Source organism: Caenorhabditis briggsae, assembly GCF_000004555.2.
Source record: "Caenorhabditis briggsae complete genome, chrX, whole genome shotgun sequence".
In the NCBI taxonomy this organism is placed as follows: Eukaryota; Metazoa; Nematoda; class Chromadorea; order Rhabditida; family Rhabditidae; genus Caenorhabditis; species Caenorhabditis briggsae.
In genome coordinates, this window is record NC_013491.2 from 20,643,468 (window position 1) to 20,660,009 (window position 16,542).

The 16,542-nt window shown below is 35.9% G+C and overlaps 5 protein-coding genes and 2 non-coding genes across 7 annotated transcripts; 6 read left to right on the forward strand and 1 right to left on the reverse strand.

Moving 5' to 3' along the window:
• Positions 1-330: 330 nt before the first annotated feature.
• On the reverse strand, positions 331-402 carry CBG28233. Its single transcript has one exon. It is a non-coding gene (tRNA).
• A 1,997-nt stretch (positions 403-2,399) lies between these two features.
• On the forward strand, positions 2,400-3,969 carry CBG10237 (the record flags this gene model as incomplete). The annotated part of the gene is made up of 4 exons (XM_045240728.1): positions 2,400-2,450; positions 2,780-3,142; positions 3,363-3,488; positions 3,787-3,969. 4 exons carry the CDS (start codon positions 2,400-2,402, stop codon positions 3,967-3,969), a joined length of 723 nt encoding a protein of 240 aa, XP_045094236.1.
• Positions 3,970-7,827: 3,858 nt separating this feature from the next.
• Positions 7,828-8,240, forward strand: CBG10238 (the record flags this gene model as incomplete). Its single annotated transcript, XM_002631925.2, has 2 exons — positions 7,828-8,064; positions 8,124-8,240. The coding sequence occupies 2 exons, from the start codon at positions 7,828-7,830 to the stop codon at positions 8,238-8,240; spliced, it is 354 nt and encodes a 117-aa protein (XP_002631971.2).
• A 1,125-nt stretch (positions 8,241-9,365) lies between these two features.
• On the forward strand, positions 9,366-10,548 carry CBG10239 (the record flags this gene model as incomplete). The annotated part of the gene is made up of 4 exons (XM_045240729.1): positions 9,366-9,494; positions 9,542-9,599; positions 9,916-10,004; positions 10,369-10,548. The coding sequence occupies 4 exons, from the start codon at positions 9,366-9,368 to the stop codon at positions 10,546-10,548; spliced, it is 456 nt and encodes a 151-aa protein (XP_045094235.1).
• Positions 10,549-10,774: 226 nt separating this feature from the next.
• Positions 10,775-10,846, forward strand: CBG29079. The gene has a single exon. It is a non-coding gene (tRNA).
• A 689-nt stretch (positions 10,847-11,535) lies between these two features.
• CBG10240 lies at positions 11,536-12,566 on the forward strand (the record flags this gene model as incomplete). Its single annotated transcript, XM_002631927.1, has 4 exons — positions 11,536-12,022; positions 12,077-12,290; positions 12,339-12,424; positions 12,466-12,566. The coding sequence occupies 4 exons, from the start codon at positions 11,536-11,538 to the stop codon at positions 12,564-12,566; spliced, it is 888 nt and encodes a 295-aa protein (XP_002631973.1).
• Positions 12,567-14,277: 1,711 nt separating this feature from the next.
• CBG10241 lies at positions 14,278-15,345 on the forward strand (the record flags this gene model as incomplete). Its single annotated transcript, XM_002631928.1, has 4 exons — positions 14,278-14,734; positions 14,780-14,978; positions 15,084-15,163; positions 15,212-15,345. 4 exons carry the CDS (start codon positions 14,278-14,280, stop codon positions 15,343-15,345), a joined length of 870 nt encoding a protein of 289 aa, XP_002631974.1.
• Positions 15,346-16,542: the final 1,197 nt, after the last annotated feature.

The following is a 16,542-nucleotide window of genomic DNA, read 5'->3' on the forward strand; positions in this document are numbered from 1 at the left end:
GACGAACTGCACCGCCATGGTCAACTTCTATTTGGAGTGGGATTGTCCTTCTCAGAATAGACAAAAAAGTTACTCAACGATTACACATTTAGAAGAAAAAATCCAAAATTTTCAGAGCTCTTCCAAGAACATGTCATAAAGTTTCTAAAAGAGACACCCACTGAATCATGGTTTCATATTCATGTAATTTTGAATTTTACGTTGAAAATAACTATTCTGAGCCATTAGTAACAGAAAATCATCAACAATGCAATTTAAAAGTCTAACATTTTCTTTCTTTCATTTCGTTTGTCTCGAAATTGCATCTACAATGCAAAAAAAAAATAAATATGCGTTCGGGGGGAATCGAACCCCCGTCGAATGCTTGGAAGGCATCCATGCTGACCATTACACCACGAACGCGTCGAGGGAAGAGAGTGATGGCGGCCGATGATAACCGTGTGTCTCTGTGTGTATCTGCGGCAAAAGTTTGTGTACACTCTCTTTCGTGTCTCTCTCAACATTTGTATTAGTCTTTCTGTTAATGACCCCAATTATTTGATTTTGCAAGAGTTTAAAAGATTTGAAGTAAAATGCACATTAAAAAAAAGGATGGTTAAGAGAAAGATTGCAAAAAACAAAAATAAATCTGGGAATTGTGAATCAAACTATTTTTTGAACTTCAGTTTTAGTTTCGAAACATGACTTCTTGCTTTGCTTCTGGCTTATCGCCCACGAATGCTCCGATCCGAGGAAAATGTACCTAGTATACCGCAAGTTCGTCTTTGATTCTTCCATCTTTGTAGTACACATTTTGAGATACACATTCTGAGAGATACACTCAAAAAACTGGCTCTAAAAACTGGAGTCACATACAGAATAGATCCTTTTACCGCATTCGAAAGTACAAAATTTTTTCTTGACTACCGTAAAATCTGTATTAATATTGCGCCTCTATTTGAATTGCCCCTCTAATAGACTTGCACCCCTTGAGGGTACTTGAAAAATAGACTTGCAGCGTTTAATTGAATTGCCCCCGTAATACAATTGCATCTGCAGTAGTGTTGCGGCTCCGCCGGGAGTTCTGTACAATTTTTAGTCTGTGACACCGTGACGAACTATTGCACAGTTGTTTTTCGAATTTCATTCCTTTTTTTAACTACCTACCTAATTTCTGGTTTATGTTTATTTTTCTTTGTTTTCTAACAATATTTTTCATTTATTGAAGCGAGCAAAACGAGCAATGAGTTCTGAAGAAAACCTAGAAGACGTGGAAAACGTGTTCGACGGGATAAAATTGGATGACGTGGAACACGTGGAACACGTGGAAAACGTGGATAACGTGGAAGACGTGGAAAAAAAATGGTGAAAACTCTAGAAAAAGAAAGCGTGGAGCACACACCTTGGATTACAAGCTTACGGTGGTGAAATGGGCGAAGATGATGAGGCAATTCATTGTTTCAAGAAAGATGGAGAAATTCCAGAAGGCGTACAGTTATTGAAGACAAGACGAGCAGAACGAGAAATGGAAGAAATTCAGGAGATTTTGGGAGATATTGAAATTGAGGAAGACGATGGAGAAGTGAACCATGCCGAAGAAGAAGACAATAACTATGACAGTGACGCCTCGATTTTTGATTTTTTAAAATATGCAATACTTTTCTTTTTGTTCAATTTGTTACTTTTTTTGTTGATTTTCATAATAAAACTGTTTTTTTTTCAAAATTTTAACCTAAAATTGTAGTTTGAAAAATAGAATTACAGCCTCTATTTGAATTGCCCCTCTAATAGAGTTGCATCCCTTGAGGTGACTTGAACAATAGACTTGCATGCAATATTAATACATATTTTACGGTAATTGACTTTTTTAAAAACTATTTTCACGCCGTGTTACTCAATTCCTCACAAACTCCTTCATAGTTTGATCTCATTGGTCTTTTTTGTCCTTGAAAATAATTTTAGCATATTCCTTGTGACACCGCGTCATGGCGTTTTTTCCCATACATTATAAGTCCAAGAAGCCAACTTCGACAAACGGGTGGGAAAGTATTGACTGAGAAACGCCACCAAAGCGGAAGTTATACTTCCACGATTTTCAGAAGTTTGTTTCTTGAACTCTTAGAAGCTATGGTCTAGATAAAAAAAACGTGACCATACGGAAAAATTTTTTCGCCTTGCTGAGCATTTTTATTTTTGAAAAGAATAACGCTTTCTTTTCATTTATTCCTCGTTCACAGCGATGATGTCCGGTCGCTTCCACAGTATCCATGGAGATGATCGATATTTATCCTATCAATTTGAGGTTCTACCCTTGAATCTTGCCAAATTGAGCATCGGTTTGGTGCCAATTTATTTCATACCAACTATTGTCATTATGTATAAAATGATCAAAAAAGTTGAAAGAAAGAATTTGAGAATGAATGTTGCCCAAATACCAACTATTTGCGTCGTTTCTTCTGGTGGAGGCAGCGGTGAGTAGCGTTTACTACAGTCCCAAAACTTGACAGCAGTGCTCTAGCCACCTGAAAATGGTTAAAATGGCCAAAAATCAACTAAAACTACGCTGTTGGAGATTATCGCAGTCTGAAAAATAGGTTCAGAGTGGGTATCTCGGATGATGACAATTGTCGAAAATTTGTAAAAAAAAATAGAGAAAATAAATTTCGAAATAGACTCAAGAGAGGTTGTTCGCTCTTGTTCCTTTGAAATTAATTCAACGATATAATTGCTCTCAATATTCCTTTTCTTAGACAGCGATGATATCTAATACTGTAGATTTTGAAATAATTTTATAATTAAGAATTTCGCGGACTCCTTCACTGATATATTGGTTTTTCGTCTACCAAGCACTGGATACGTCACCAACTGGTGTGCCAGCAGCCAGCCCAATCATTTCTTAAAATCCCTCTACATGATTGTTTACGTATCCAACTACCTATCGCGGATCCAACCAGTTATCTTCTGCACGATTCGTGCAATTATGATTTACTTCCCAAAAGATACCACAGAATGGAACAAAACTATTCTGTATATGTGCACCCCATTATCTCTAGTTGTATCTGTTGCTCTAACCAGTTATATGATACCAGAATACGGTTTTTGTTCACAACTGGCGCCTCCGTTTGAGTTTGGTGCCGTAGGGATCACAATTGATATGCATGGAGTGAGTGACTGAATGTGAGCTACCGTATTTCCTCTAATATGTACTTCAAGCGCAATTATCTCGATTCCTGTGACAGATATCAGAAAGTTTTCAACTGATAAAATATTTTTGATAGTATGGGCTTTTTTTATCTTTCACATGAATAGAGATAATTGAGCTCAAAGTTGACAACTTGGAAGGCTTCTAATAGAAGAAATTAAATTTTAATGAAACATTTCAGCCAACAAATGAAGTTGTTCATGCTGCTATCTCTTTGACCTGTATGGCCGCCACTTTCATCATAACATTTTTCTCTATTTTTATGGTCCGACACATTTTATTCATGAAAAACATCTGCGATCCGCAAGTAAATCGTTTAAGGCAGAAACATCGTTGACGTTGACCATGATTTCTTCTTTGGTTCCTTTTGTGATCGATTTGATTTTTGCTGTAAGTTTGAAAGCTAATCTGAAAAGAACGTGATGTTAAAAAGTTTCTTGTTTGTCTGAAAAAGTCGTTTTCTAGTCACAAGCTACGAAATTTCTGGTTCACTGTTTTTACCTTTTCATTCTTCAATGAATTTCCCAGTTCAAATTAATTTTAATGTTCCGATTAAGTAACAAATAGAAATCAAAAAATTACTCATTCGAATTTCTTTTGTTCAGTTTGTCTTTTTCTCCAGGCAAGCAGCCCTTGGCTACATTCTTACTGTTCGACCATTCGCCTTGGATTTTGCTACAGTAGTTTTCCCAATTGTCTTCTTTATGACCCACCCGATTTTTCGCCCAAAAACAACAACTGCAGTGGTAACAAGCGTTAACAGAATCGTGACCTTTTCAGAACCCTAAATCGATTGGTTTTCAATCTCTTATGCAGTATTTCCTCAAATAGAATCCAACCGAAATTGTCAACTTTGATCTCAAATATCTCGATTCCTGTAAAAGCTATTAAAATTTATTAACTTATTAATTATTTCTCATAACATCAACAATATTTTATCATTATGTTGGCTAAAAAGAAACCGGAATTTCTGGTGTTGACAAACGTTATCGTAAAACTGGGAGTTTATAATCTGAATCCAAAATGCATTAACCATTAGCATCAATGACTCTCTGGAAACATGCAACACGCAGAGAATGAACGTTTTCTTGAAAGAACTCGAACCGTTGCAAGACAAATTAAGCATGCACTCATTTTTTGGAATTTTCATGATTTTTGAAGCGCGTTTCGGCTATAGAGCAGTGCATCGACCGATATAAATGAGAATTCGATAAAGCTATATAAGAGGTATGACGCGCATGAGCTGGAACTTCCAAGCCCATCTGTTCGATTTTTTACGGTGTCATTTTTGCATCAGGCGGATGGGCCTTGATATAAAGCAACTTGCTGGACCTCGTAATCACTACTTTTTGGCAAAGCACTTTATCTGTATAAACAATAAAATGTCAATAGACATCTACCATGACTGTTTGGCAGAAAATCAGAAGTTCCGAAAATACAGAAACTGGATGGTGCCACCAAACATATTGCATAACTTATTCCATCAAAATCAGGTTAAGGGCATGTTTCAGATGTACGCCGACGACCAACCACTGTAATTTCTTTGTGGTGTTGTCATGAAAAACTCAATTTTCGTTTCCAGTCAAAAAATAGCTGAAAATTTAATGTTCTTGGCACGGCAGAGAAGAATCGTAGTAGTTGCCATTCTTGCCGCTTTTTTGGCGTTGCTTACTTTGTTTCAAATATTTTTTCCATATGGGTTCATTTGCCGAAACGCGTACACGTATTGTACAATAGTGCCATAAAAACGTCCAATCTGCTGAGCAAGTTAGTGAATAGTTTGGCTCGTGTCCGATGCAACTACTTGCTTCGAAACAGAATTATCGGAAATTTGAGGCGGAAATCCATGTTCATTGTCCCCATGGCTCTCAAAGACGTTTAAGAATTGGTTGAACGGTTTTAAGACATGTGTTGAAAACATGTTCAAGTTTTAGTTATAGCGCGGAAAAAATCAGAAGTGGACGTCGGCTGTTAGAAGTCGTGGAAAGAACATTGACTTATTACTAAGTCTTTATTCAATATAATTATAGAGAAAAGGTTAGCGAAAGATGACTTAAGGTCATCTCAAAGATAAGAGAGAATTAATGTGACATGTTTGAGCAGGTGACTTGAACTTGGCGCCGGAGAAGCGTGTTGTTGGTGGAGTGTACGCACGAGGCGCTTCAAACTGATGACGTTGGCGGTAGTTTGAATGCAGGCCGTTGGGGTGTAAAAGATCTGAAGAAACCTGAAAGAACATTAGAGAGGATTTTCCTCATTTGAGATTAAAGACTAGTGGAATATGTGATATTCCACGACAACGCGTCATGAAAAGTACTTTAAGATGAAACATAACAGAAATTTCCAATGTTTTCTTCCTCTAAAATATAATCCATCAAAGACGATTCCGGTTTCTTTTTAGCCAACCTAATAGTTGACCATTATTTGATATCTCTCACAGAAATCGAGATAATCAAGCGCAAAGTTGAGGACTTGGGTGCGCTTTTCTTAGACGAAATACGGTAATATGCTGGTGTCTGCCAACATATACTGTTGTAATTTCCATATTCCCATAAGCAGTAAAAAATCTCTAATTTGAATTTTCCATTTCTCTTGAAATACCTCTTCTTAAAATATTTTAAAAATTTCCAAATTTTTTACCTGTCCTCATCGCATCTAATTCTATTCAGTCCACAAGCAGAAAAACGCAAAATTGAAATGAGCAATGCTCATCTGGTGCGCAAAAACCACTATACAAAAATGCAGAAAAGTTCTGAAACGTCGGGTTCTGAAACGTCGGGTTCTGAACTGTCGGGTTCTGAACTGTACGGTTCTGAAACGTCGTGGTTCCGAAACGTCGAGTTCTGAAACGTCCAGGAGCCTGGAAATTTCGAAATTTTGGTCATTTTTTGTCGAATTTTCGCTTTTAAACTGAAGATAATTTTTATTTTTGTGCTTTTTAGGTACATTTTTATAAGTATCTCAAAGAATTTTCATAATTTGTCGACTTTCCAAATCATCATTTTTCGTAGTTTTTGGAAATAACCCAATATGTGGAACATCACACACTTCTTCTTGTTCTCTTTGAATAGTTACATTTTTTGACAAATTGGGTGACCTTTACAAAAATAACCAAAAATTAGGAAAAATTGAAGAAAAAAAAATTAATTTGGAAAGTCGACATATTATGAAACATTTTTGAGATACTTATAAAAATTATCTAAAAAGCACAAAACTGAAAATTATTTTCAGCTTAAAAGTGAAAATTCGACGAAACAAGAACAAGATTTCAAAATTTCCAGGGGTCCTAAAGATATTGACCGGCCAAAAATAGGCATTTTTGGTGGTACTCTAAAACGGAAAGTGGTAGAATCGAAAATTTGTCCTCTCGGGTTTTTTATCTTGAATCGAATGGCGTTTACAGAAATTTGATATCTCTTCCTGTTCTCTTGGAACCGCCAAAATCGATGGGTCCTAAAGATATTGATCGTACTGTATTGCGTTTTGAAAATGGTAATACATAATTTTAATTGTACTTCGGTCATTTTAAAATACACGTGCTTTGACTGCGATTGTTTGCGAAAACATTCTACGCACATGAAAATTAGAAAAATTAAAAATGAAAAACAATTTCCATTGATAATGACTCTACTATCCATCAAATCCTTTTTCAGGACCGCTTTTTTTCCAGAATTTTTCGCCACCTCAAAATTCGAAAATTAGTTTATAATTTTTTTGGATTTTTTTTTTTTTTTTTTTTTTTTAGACTCTTCTAAAATAGAAAAGGTTCTTTTGAAAGCACAATTTGTCTTAGTTAGTACTAATACTGTTATTTTTCCAAGACAGATCTCCAACCATGCAATTATTCCAGCTCACTTGAGAACTAAGTATGACAAAGGATCTGTGAAACTTTTCGAGATTAACTTTGGCTTAAAGTTATTCGATTTTCAATGTTGGTTTACGATTATTCATAGTCGTATTCAAATACGTATCGAGAGTTCGCTGGAAAAAACGCCAAACAGAAACGAACCATCCCTTCTGAGCGTCTTTTCTGAGTTCGTATTTTTAAACGTTCTATAAAATTCGTTTTGTCTCATTCCTCTTTCTTTTCGAACCAAAATAAACAAAACCACGTTGACCCGAGTTTTTTCGTCCATTCGAAAAAAAACCTTGGCAAATATTGAGGCGAACTTTGTTCAAAAATGTTGCGAAAAACGGCGAGAGCCAGAGCAAACAAATGATTTTTCTGAGTAGACCAGTAAAGCAAAAAATGTACTTTATGCTGCCCGAAACTGTTTTTGTAGTTAATTGCTTTATGCTGGCTTTTTACAAGCCTACAACATAAAAATTACAATTTAAAATGGTTTTTAGCTTGGAAATTATATTGATAATTACAAATTCATGCTAGTAAATAACCTTCATTTTTTATGCGAGTCCTTCAAATATTTTTTAATCAAATATTTGTTTGGGAAAAAGGCGGAGCAATCGGGAATATTCGTTCTGAGAAAAGAAAGTTCAGTTTGCCAAACTTAACCAAAGTTAATAAGCTCCGCCCAGAATGAATAATACAAAATGCCTTGAGAAGCTTTAGTTCTTCACCCATCGGGCTCATCAACACGCCTCTAGCTATCTTCTCGCTCCAACACTACTTATCCTGTACTCCAGTAATGAAATCTCTATTTATGATACTCCTGATTCTTGCCATCTTGCCGGTCTCCATATGCCTCATGTGTTACGGGTACAATAACTACGAGGAAGCTGTAACGACTCTCCACCACCGCAAGTTTTGTACCGCGGTATACTCTGTGCATGACGGTATCGGTGTTTTCGGTGGTGGAGAGCGTCATCCGAGTAGAATTCCCAACATTGTTGAATTAAAAGACGACCACGATTGCGTTTTCCAGGTTGGTATTAGAAATAGGAAAAGTACAAGCCCCAAAAATGAACTGATACTTTTTTTCAGACGGTGGAGTCGAGCTTCGGCTTCCAGCAAGCGATTATTGGTTGTGCTATTGCTTCACAAACCTCTGTAATTTTCCTTTCAGCTATTCGGAGTTCAAAGCCAGGAATTTTACATTGAAACCCACATATGGAACTGGCAATTGAAACTTCTTCACCAATTTACTACCTCTATTTGATACAAGTATCCCCTGCAATATTGAAATCTACCTCATTTGAACTGCGAAACTCCGGAAACCTATGAATAAATTTTTTACAATAATTTTTTTTGCTTATTTTTATATGCAACGGAAAAAAGTTCTTGGTAGTACCCTTGGATTACTGGTCACTTTAAGTTTGTCAATCAAATTTTTTTCCTAAAAAAGTTCACTTTAAAATAGTTTCAATAAAGCCAGGAAGCAAATATTATGAGCTTTTTTAATTGAGAAAAATATGCTAAACAGACGAATAAAATGCTTTAGGATATTTCAGTCTTTTTCAAATATAAAGAAAAAAAAATTACCTGAGGTATCAATATCAAGTTTTTAATACAAACACATCACTATTTTTCCGCCAAAGCTCATTAAAACGAATTTCTCAATTCAATTCTTTTAGACTATGTGTTTTTAGAAAATGGTGCTCTAATAGTTTTGCAAACATGTGACAACGATGCCAGCTGCCATTCTTGGAGCAAAAGTTTTTGGAGCGTGTTTACTTTTTTTTTATTGAGAACATTACTTCTAAATGAATACAATGTTTGATTCTAGAATCATTAGTTTTTGGAATTGTGAAATTTCTTACTTCCCATTTGGATTTTCCTTTTGTTCATATTCAATTTTAGATGCACGTATTAGACATTCGCCTTGATATTTCAATTCGGATTATATCCTCCCATGTCTCCTTTTCTCATTTCCGTCAGCCATCAATCTCTACCAAGTCTGCTCCCTTTCGTGCATTCTATCTCATTTCTCTGCGGCATATAAAATACCCCCTTTGGTGCTCTGTCTCTTAGGACATACCTCCGTTCTCTGGCCACAACGCAGCGACGGAGACACGAAAGAAGAAGAAAAAAAGAATCGATTCTAATCTTTTTTGTATCAGAATAGCTAATATGAGAAGTACACTTTCCAATTTTTTTCTATTTCTTCGTTTTTTTTGACAGGTTTCTTTTTCTCTCATCAAAACATTTTATTTTGAGATCTCATCTTCCTCCTTATTGAGTTATCAGCTTTTTAGAAACATATTTTCATTATAATAACATTTTCAGATGACCACAATACCCAATTTTCCAAAAGGTTGGACCACAGAAGTGGAAACAGCGCTAATTGACTTTGTTGAAGGGCATCCGGAGCTTTGGAAACTCATGAGATTTGCAGAAGTAACTGATGAACATAAGGTAAACAGATATAATTTGCCCTACTTTTAATATTAATGAGGTTTCAGAAAGCCTTCGCCATCATTCAGCCGATCCTTAACAACGAATTTCAAAAAGAATACACAGGTAATTTATCTCGGAAGAGAAATACTCTATTCCATTTGAGGGATCCAAAGAAAATTGAAGGGACCCTGAAAAAAAAGTTTTTCGAATTTTTGTAAGCCTCTTTCTTTTTTAAGAATCCCCTATATTTTTCAGGATTCCCTCGAATTTTTTTGGGACCACTAAACTGGAATAGTGTCATCATTTTTTCTTTGATGTTGCCTATAGCAACAAGACATAAAACTTGTGAGAAAATTTTTTAAGAATGCCGTATCATTTGAATAAGCGTCTCCCAAACTTCTTTGTTTGGTATTTCTGAAGCTAATTGTAAATTTTACAGTGGATATGGTAGCACAGAAATGGTGTGAGCTGAGTCTACTGTTCGATGTGAAATTCGCCATAAATGGTTATACAATGAAGCCAAGAACAGTGAGTTTTTTGACTATTATTCCTAAAAAATCGCGAAAAGTAATTTTTTGAGAAAAAAACTTTGTTTAACAGAAATGAATAATTTTCTTTCTGGTAACAATCGTTTTAAATATTTTGCATAGAGAACCCCTATGAGGGGTTGAACTCATGACAGGCAGCTCAGGGGTACAGCGCCGCTACCGGCTGAGCTACGGGGGCGCGAAGGCGCCTGACGACTGATGGTCTACATAAGCGCGGCGCGATTTCGTCCCCCGATCTGTCCCCCGAAATTTTTGATGTCTCGCCTCCTTTTATCAATTTTGGTGACCTTAAACGGAGTTTTCATCAATTTTTGAATTTAATTTTTGACAAAACTAATTTTCAGAATGTCTACTACAAGGATGGCAGAATCAAAGACGACCTGGCGGAATACTGGGTGCATTTTCCCCGAATCGGTGCATTCATGGGCGATAAGCCAGAAATGAAGCAAGAAGTAGACGATGAAGACGAAGAGGTTGACATCAAGCCGGACGTTTCCAAACTGAAATTGAAGTTCAAAAAATAGTTTGATTCAGAATACTCATCTCTGTTTTTCTCACAATCCCTTTCACAACCAGTATTCTTCTTCCTTTTAATTAAAATCTTCTGAAACTTTGTGAAATAAAACAAATGTGGAAAGTGACAAACACAAATGTTGAAAGAGATGCAAAGGGAAGTGTACACAAAAGTTTCTGGTTTAGACACACAGAGACACACAGTTGTCAACGGGCTCACCACTTTTTTCTCTCGTCGCGTTCGTGGTGTAATGGTCAGCATGGATGCCTTCCAAGCATTCGACGGGGGTTCGATTCCCCCCGAACGCAGATCTTTTTTTTCCGATTTTAGATGTTAATTCGAAACAATCAAAATGAAAAAAAAAATGTTCTCTGTTTTTTTTTAAGTTTCCATAGAGTACTCCTACACTTTTGAAGTGGATTTTTGAAACTTTTCGAACAGTGCTGAAAAAGGTTCTAAACGATCAGAAATGCTAAAAACAGTATTTCACAAAATTGGACAGCCCAATGTGATCCCGGGACCTCTTTGTCAAACCGTGAATTTTCAAAAACTTTGAAATCAAAAGAAAGTTTTATTCGCCCAAATCTTTTCGAAGTTCACTTTTGTAACCTGAAGCAATGCTCAAATAGCTCCCAAGTAAGATAAGGCAAAATAACAAAAGCTTCAATATTCAAGTCTTGCCAAATTAGAATTCATAACAATTCATTCTCAGGACCTCGGCAATGTTCATATGTACGTCATTTTTTCCCTTTTTCGAAAAGAAAAAACCTACCTACCCCTTTTGCCCAATAAAAAATTATAGGTCTGATAGAAAGGAGCTTCATTTTTTTGAGAAAAAAATGCATAGACTCATTCAATTCTCTCTAAGAATCCAAAGAAGAAATCATTCACGAGCTCCAAATTTTTCCAGAGAAGATTTTTAACTAATTGATAATACTTAATTTATTTTTTCACGTTTTGCTATACATAACTTTGACTGTTCACAATTTCCAGAAAAATGTGGTTGATCGACTTTCTCAATTGGGTTGCGAGCTACTCACCATGTGCAAAACCGAAAGTTCCAGCTGTTCTGAAACAGCAAAATAAATTCGAGCCAATAAGAAAACTCGGAAAAGGAACGTTCGGAGAAGTTTGGCTCGTACGTCAGAAAGCGAGCCTAAACTACCTGTGCGCAATAAAATATGTTCCTGGTAGTAGAGTTGAACAAGTTCACACCAACCGAGAGATCTCTATTCATCTGACTTGTCACGGCCACCAAAACGTCATCAGAATTCATAGCCATCAAATGATAAGAGATGATTGTCTGATAGTTGAAGAATACGCCAATAACGGAACACTCCACAGCAGAATCTGCTCTGGTTATCTCACAATTGATTTGGTTCAGCGTTATTTCAAACAACTGATAGCTGGCTTGAGATACATACATGAGAAAGGAATTGTCCATCATGACATCAAACCAAGAAATCTGCTACTTTCGGTAGACAGTAAGTCAAAAAATTATTATTATTATTGAACAAAATCTATGACTTCCTTTTTAGACGTTCTGAAAATTGCCGATTTTGGATGTTCTAGCCGTTTTCGAGTTTATGGAAAGTTAAAGTTGATTACTCAAGCAGTGGGAACAACAAAATTCTGGCCCCCTGAATGTTTCGGAAGGTATGCATACCATGCCCAACCAGTTGACATATGGTCAGCCGGAATAGTCCTGTATTACATGGTTGCTCGTGAAGTTCCATGGAATGCTGCTTCAGAGTGAGTCAGAATGTTTTTCTTTCTAACTTTAATAGTGCAAACTTACAGAAAATGCTATAATTACAATCGCTGGAAACTTCATCAAACTTTCAATAAGCAAGTTCTATGTGTTAAAAACAACGAAGAGATTCAAAGTACTCATTAATATTTAAAAATGTGAAAAAATATTTTTCAGAAACTCTCGGAAGAGTTCTCGAGACTGATCCATGCCAACGAGCCACTTTGGCAGATATCGAAAATAGCGAATTTCATAAATGTGTATATGCTCGTTACTAATTTGTTCCGGATTTGTAAGTTTTTTCAATTTTTTATAGTTTTTAACTGAAAAGTTTAATGTTTCTCACATGAACTACTGTATCTGCCACAATCCAAAGGGAATCACAGCCGGTATCCGCCTTAATTAGCATTAATTCACATTTTCGGGATGAATTGGGAAGTGTTTATCTTTCTAATTTTATTCGAACATCTTTTTGAATCTCCCCTAGATCATGTGTACTTACGTTGAGATTCACTAAATACTCAATTTGCAAAAATTTCCCTCTTCGGAAATATCCCTAATTAGAATGGAGCCTGGTGTGTTTCGCAGAGTCCAAGGTATCAACATCAAACGTCATACTCCCTATGGATTGAAATATCGGAGAAATAAATCATGAAAAATTTATCCTGTTAAAAAACAATGACAATCAGTTTGCTGATCATCTACTAACGTCACTAGTAACTGTGAAGTTAGTGAGACACTGGAAATGTTTCATCAAAGCTTAATTGATGTACTTTTCCATTAGTCAACTTAACGACTCCATACTTCGGAAATGATGCACTTTTAATATGTCAATTGTCATTTATTACTTGTCTTACCTGATATTTTTTATTTTAAACAAATGGCGAGTGTCTTTTATGTCTGTCTTAAAAAAAACTTGCGCCGTTTCAGGAAAAGTTGTTAAGGTTCTAGTTTCTATTTTGCTAATGTTCATTGAGTTGTGATAACAATACTGCTATGAAATACAGTTTACATGTTTTCCCAATTAAGAATTCTTCAATTTGTATCATACACATATGATCATGAAGGTTCTCGCTAATATGTTACCGACATTTCTTCGGAAGGAATGGAGAAATGAGATATGTACCAAGAGTTTTTGTAGTAACCGTATGTAATTTGATGTAGCGGTGTACAGTAATCGGTATTCCCTCATTGTGTGATTATGAACCGGCTTCATATATTGAAAATTTCGCGTAGCTGCACCATTGAAAATGGGGCCAAAAGTTCAACTGCCAGAGTTTCATACCTAATTGTTTTTTCATGACCCCCACTCCATCTCTATTATCCTTGTCTGAGAAAAAAAAGGTTGAGACGCAGAGAAAAAGTGTATGTGTCTCCACCTTATGTGTGCTATTTAGGCTCTTCGCTTCGATATAGCTACCGTATTCAGACTGCAAAAAATACTCTCTAACCTTTTTTTTCTCAGACAAGCATAATAACTCAAATTATCATCCCTATTTTTCCGATGTATCCAATTGTGATGTTAGAATTTTGTCAAAACTTTCCTCTCGCCTCTCTTTCCGAGCCAACAAAATTTTTCCCTGATTGATTATTGATTTCCCCGGGGAATTAATTATTGTTTTGAATCACTGATGCAGTTGAAAAAAGGCGGAGTCTTGTTAGGCTTCTTAACTAGCGTTACTGAGGAAAGCGGAGTCTATCTTACCTTGTTGGTGGATAACTTGGATATTAATTGAGTGTGTCCGGAAAAGAAAAAATAGTTATGTGATTCATTTTTTCTTTGAATGAATACTTTTCTTTATACACACGTATCCGGTAATTCGTGTCATCAAACAAACCTAAGCTCATTTCAGATTCGTTCTGCCTTGTCTTATCTTCATAACTGCATTGTCACAGTTTCTGCAACATCCGAGTAAGTGATTTTCTCATATTTTTTCCCCTAAAAATTTAGACCTCTCGAAAAAACATTTACATTAAAGTTTTCAGAGAATGTCTTCATTTTTCGGATGGTTTTCCCTTAACAAAGACTCATCGGTGGAGATTTTGAGAAAAACTCCCCAATATACACCAATCGAGATTGTGAAAACTGGGACACACCACAAAGAAATTCTTTGTAATGAGAAATTCAATTTCGAAAGAGCCATCGCGAAGGTTTTCCACGGCAAGGCAGGGAAGAAGGAGTATACAAAGGAGCTTGAGCTCCTTACTAATTTGCAACACAAGAATATTATCAACTTTCTCTCACAAAGCACTGTCGATGGCTATCACATTCTGGTGTTTCGCAATTTGATGAAAATCTCCGAAAGGATCGAGATGCGCATCCTGTTTCCTCCGGGATCTGTGCAAAGCCTCTTCAAGGACCTGCTCACTGGGTTGCAATTTCTTCACGGAAAGAATTACTGTCATAGACTCATAATGCCAGAGAATCTTCTGTACACCGGGAATGGTCAGTGGGCAAGCTTAAATTTGAAAAAAACGAGCACAATTTCAGGCGTTCTCAAGATTACCGGACTTTCAAATGTATCTCCCATAAAAGACAGCAAGAATAGGGAAATACTATTGAATGGACTTATCGGTGAAGGAATGTACTCGGCACCGGAATGCTTCTCTGAAGTCTCATATTCGGGTACTGAAGCAGACATTTATTCAGCTGGCCTGACTTTATATGCTATGATAGTCCTGTACAATCCGTAAGTGTTCGACAGAGTTTTTCTTTAATTTTTTGTAGAAATTTTTCTATTCTTTGTTCTGAAACCTGTAAGCTGAAACTATTGTTAATCGAAAATATTTTCTAGATTGCCAACTGATCAACCATTGCACAAGAGAGTCCTTGAGGTTATTCAAGATGCGAGAAAAATTGATGCGCTCGGCACAAGTATGTATCTGAAAATCTGAAGACAAATAAACAATTATAGCTTTTCAGATGTCCTCGTTGACACCATTTTACACGACCCGAGCCTGCGAAAACCCATTTCTATCCTATTGAAATATAGATTTCTAACTACTCGTTTGCAGTCAGCTATGCCGGAATTATTACAAAAGAAAAAATTCATTTAGCCAGGCTTTGTTGATCCCTATTTTTCATTTTCTCAAAGTTTCAACCTTTTCAAATCAGTGTTCGACTATCCTCCCGGTTTTTTTAGCGTTCCATCTAACTTTCCTGTGATTTCTACTTGAACAGCGAACTCAATCTCTTCCAAAAAAAATCTCAAAAGCTTCACCTCGTTTGTTATAATCAAATCATCATCTCCTCTTCATAACTGTGTTAATTGAAACTCCCTGAATCCAATGATTCATTTCTTATATCTTCCCCTCAAATCATTTTTCTATTTCTTGCACTTTAAATAATCAAAATGTCTTGTAAAGTTTTTCTCATTGCTATTATGGTAAAATATTATTCGAACTGTCTTAATTATCAAAAACCCTAATGAACTATTTGTTTCAATCAAACTTTTTTCAAGTTCTCCAACCCACAACCGATAGAATCTGAAACTCAAAATACGATTTTCAAAGAAAACGAATGAATCAGAGGTATGTATGGCTATTGGACTCAAACTTTACAAAAATCAGATCTTCATGCTATTAGCTCCGTGTCCGCAAGGGTCAATGTTCAGTTTAATCAGTGCTCAATTTAAGGTACCATCTTGACTCATAACTTTCCCCGAAACTCTATTTTCTACCTTAATTTGGGTAGAAGTCTCACATTCGACTCCCAAAGGGATTTAAAATTTTTGCTTTTTCAGGTATCGTGTGACTAATCAAATCATGAGTTTGACGCATTCTGATGATGTTAATTGCTTCTCATCGTTAAAGGAAAGCGACCAACAAATGAAAAAAAAAAGAGTTCACTCTAGATAATTATGGCTTTTATAGTTTTACAGGGGCATTATATGTTTTGCAATGGCCAGTCTATGGAAAAAGACATTATAGGGTACAAATCGAAATATTTTCCATTGGCAAAAATAGACTCGTCCAAAGATTCCGTTCGTAGGGATATCCGCAAATGCCCTATTTGGAATTTCGGGAATGTCAAAAATTCCGAGTTTTAATATTTTGTAATTTAGGAGAATTCTTTGACATACCGTAGTACAAAAAGTTCTAATTCTAAAAAAATTCTGAAGAGTTCTAACCGGAACCTGATTCTGAGAAAAAAGCATCGGAAATATTTGATTCCCGAAAAGCTTCAGTTTTTTTTCAAATTTCATTCCAAATTAAGAATCTTATTGTTTCATCTGTTTGTTATCTGAAGTTCAT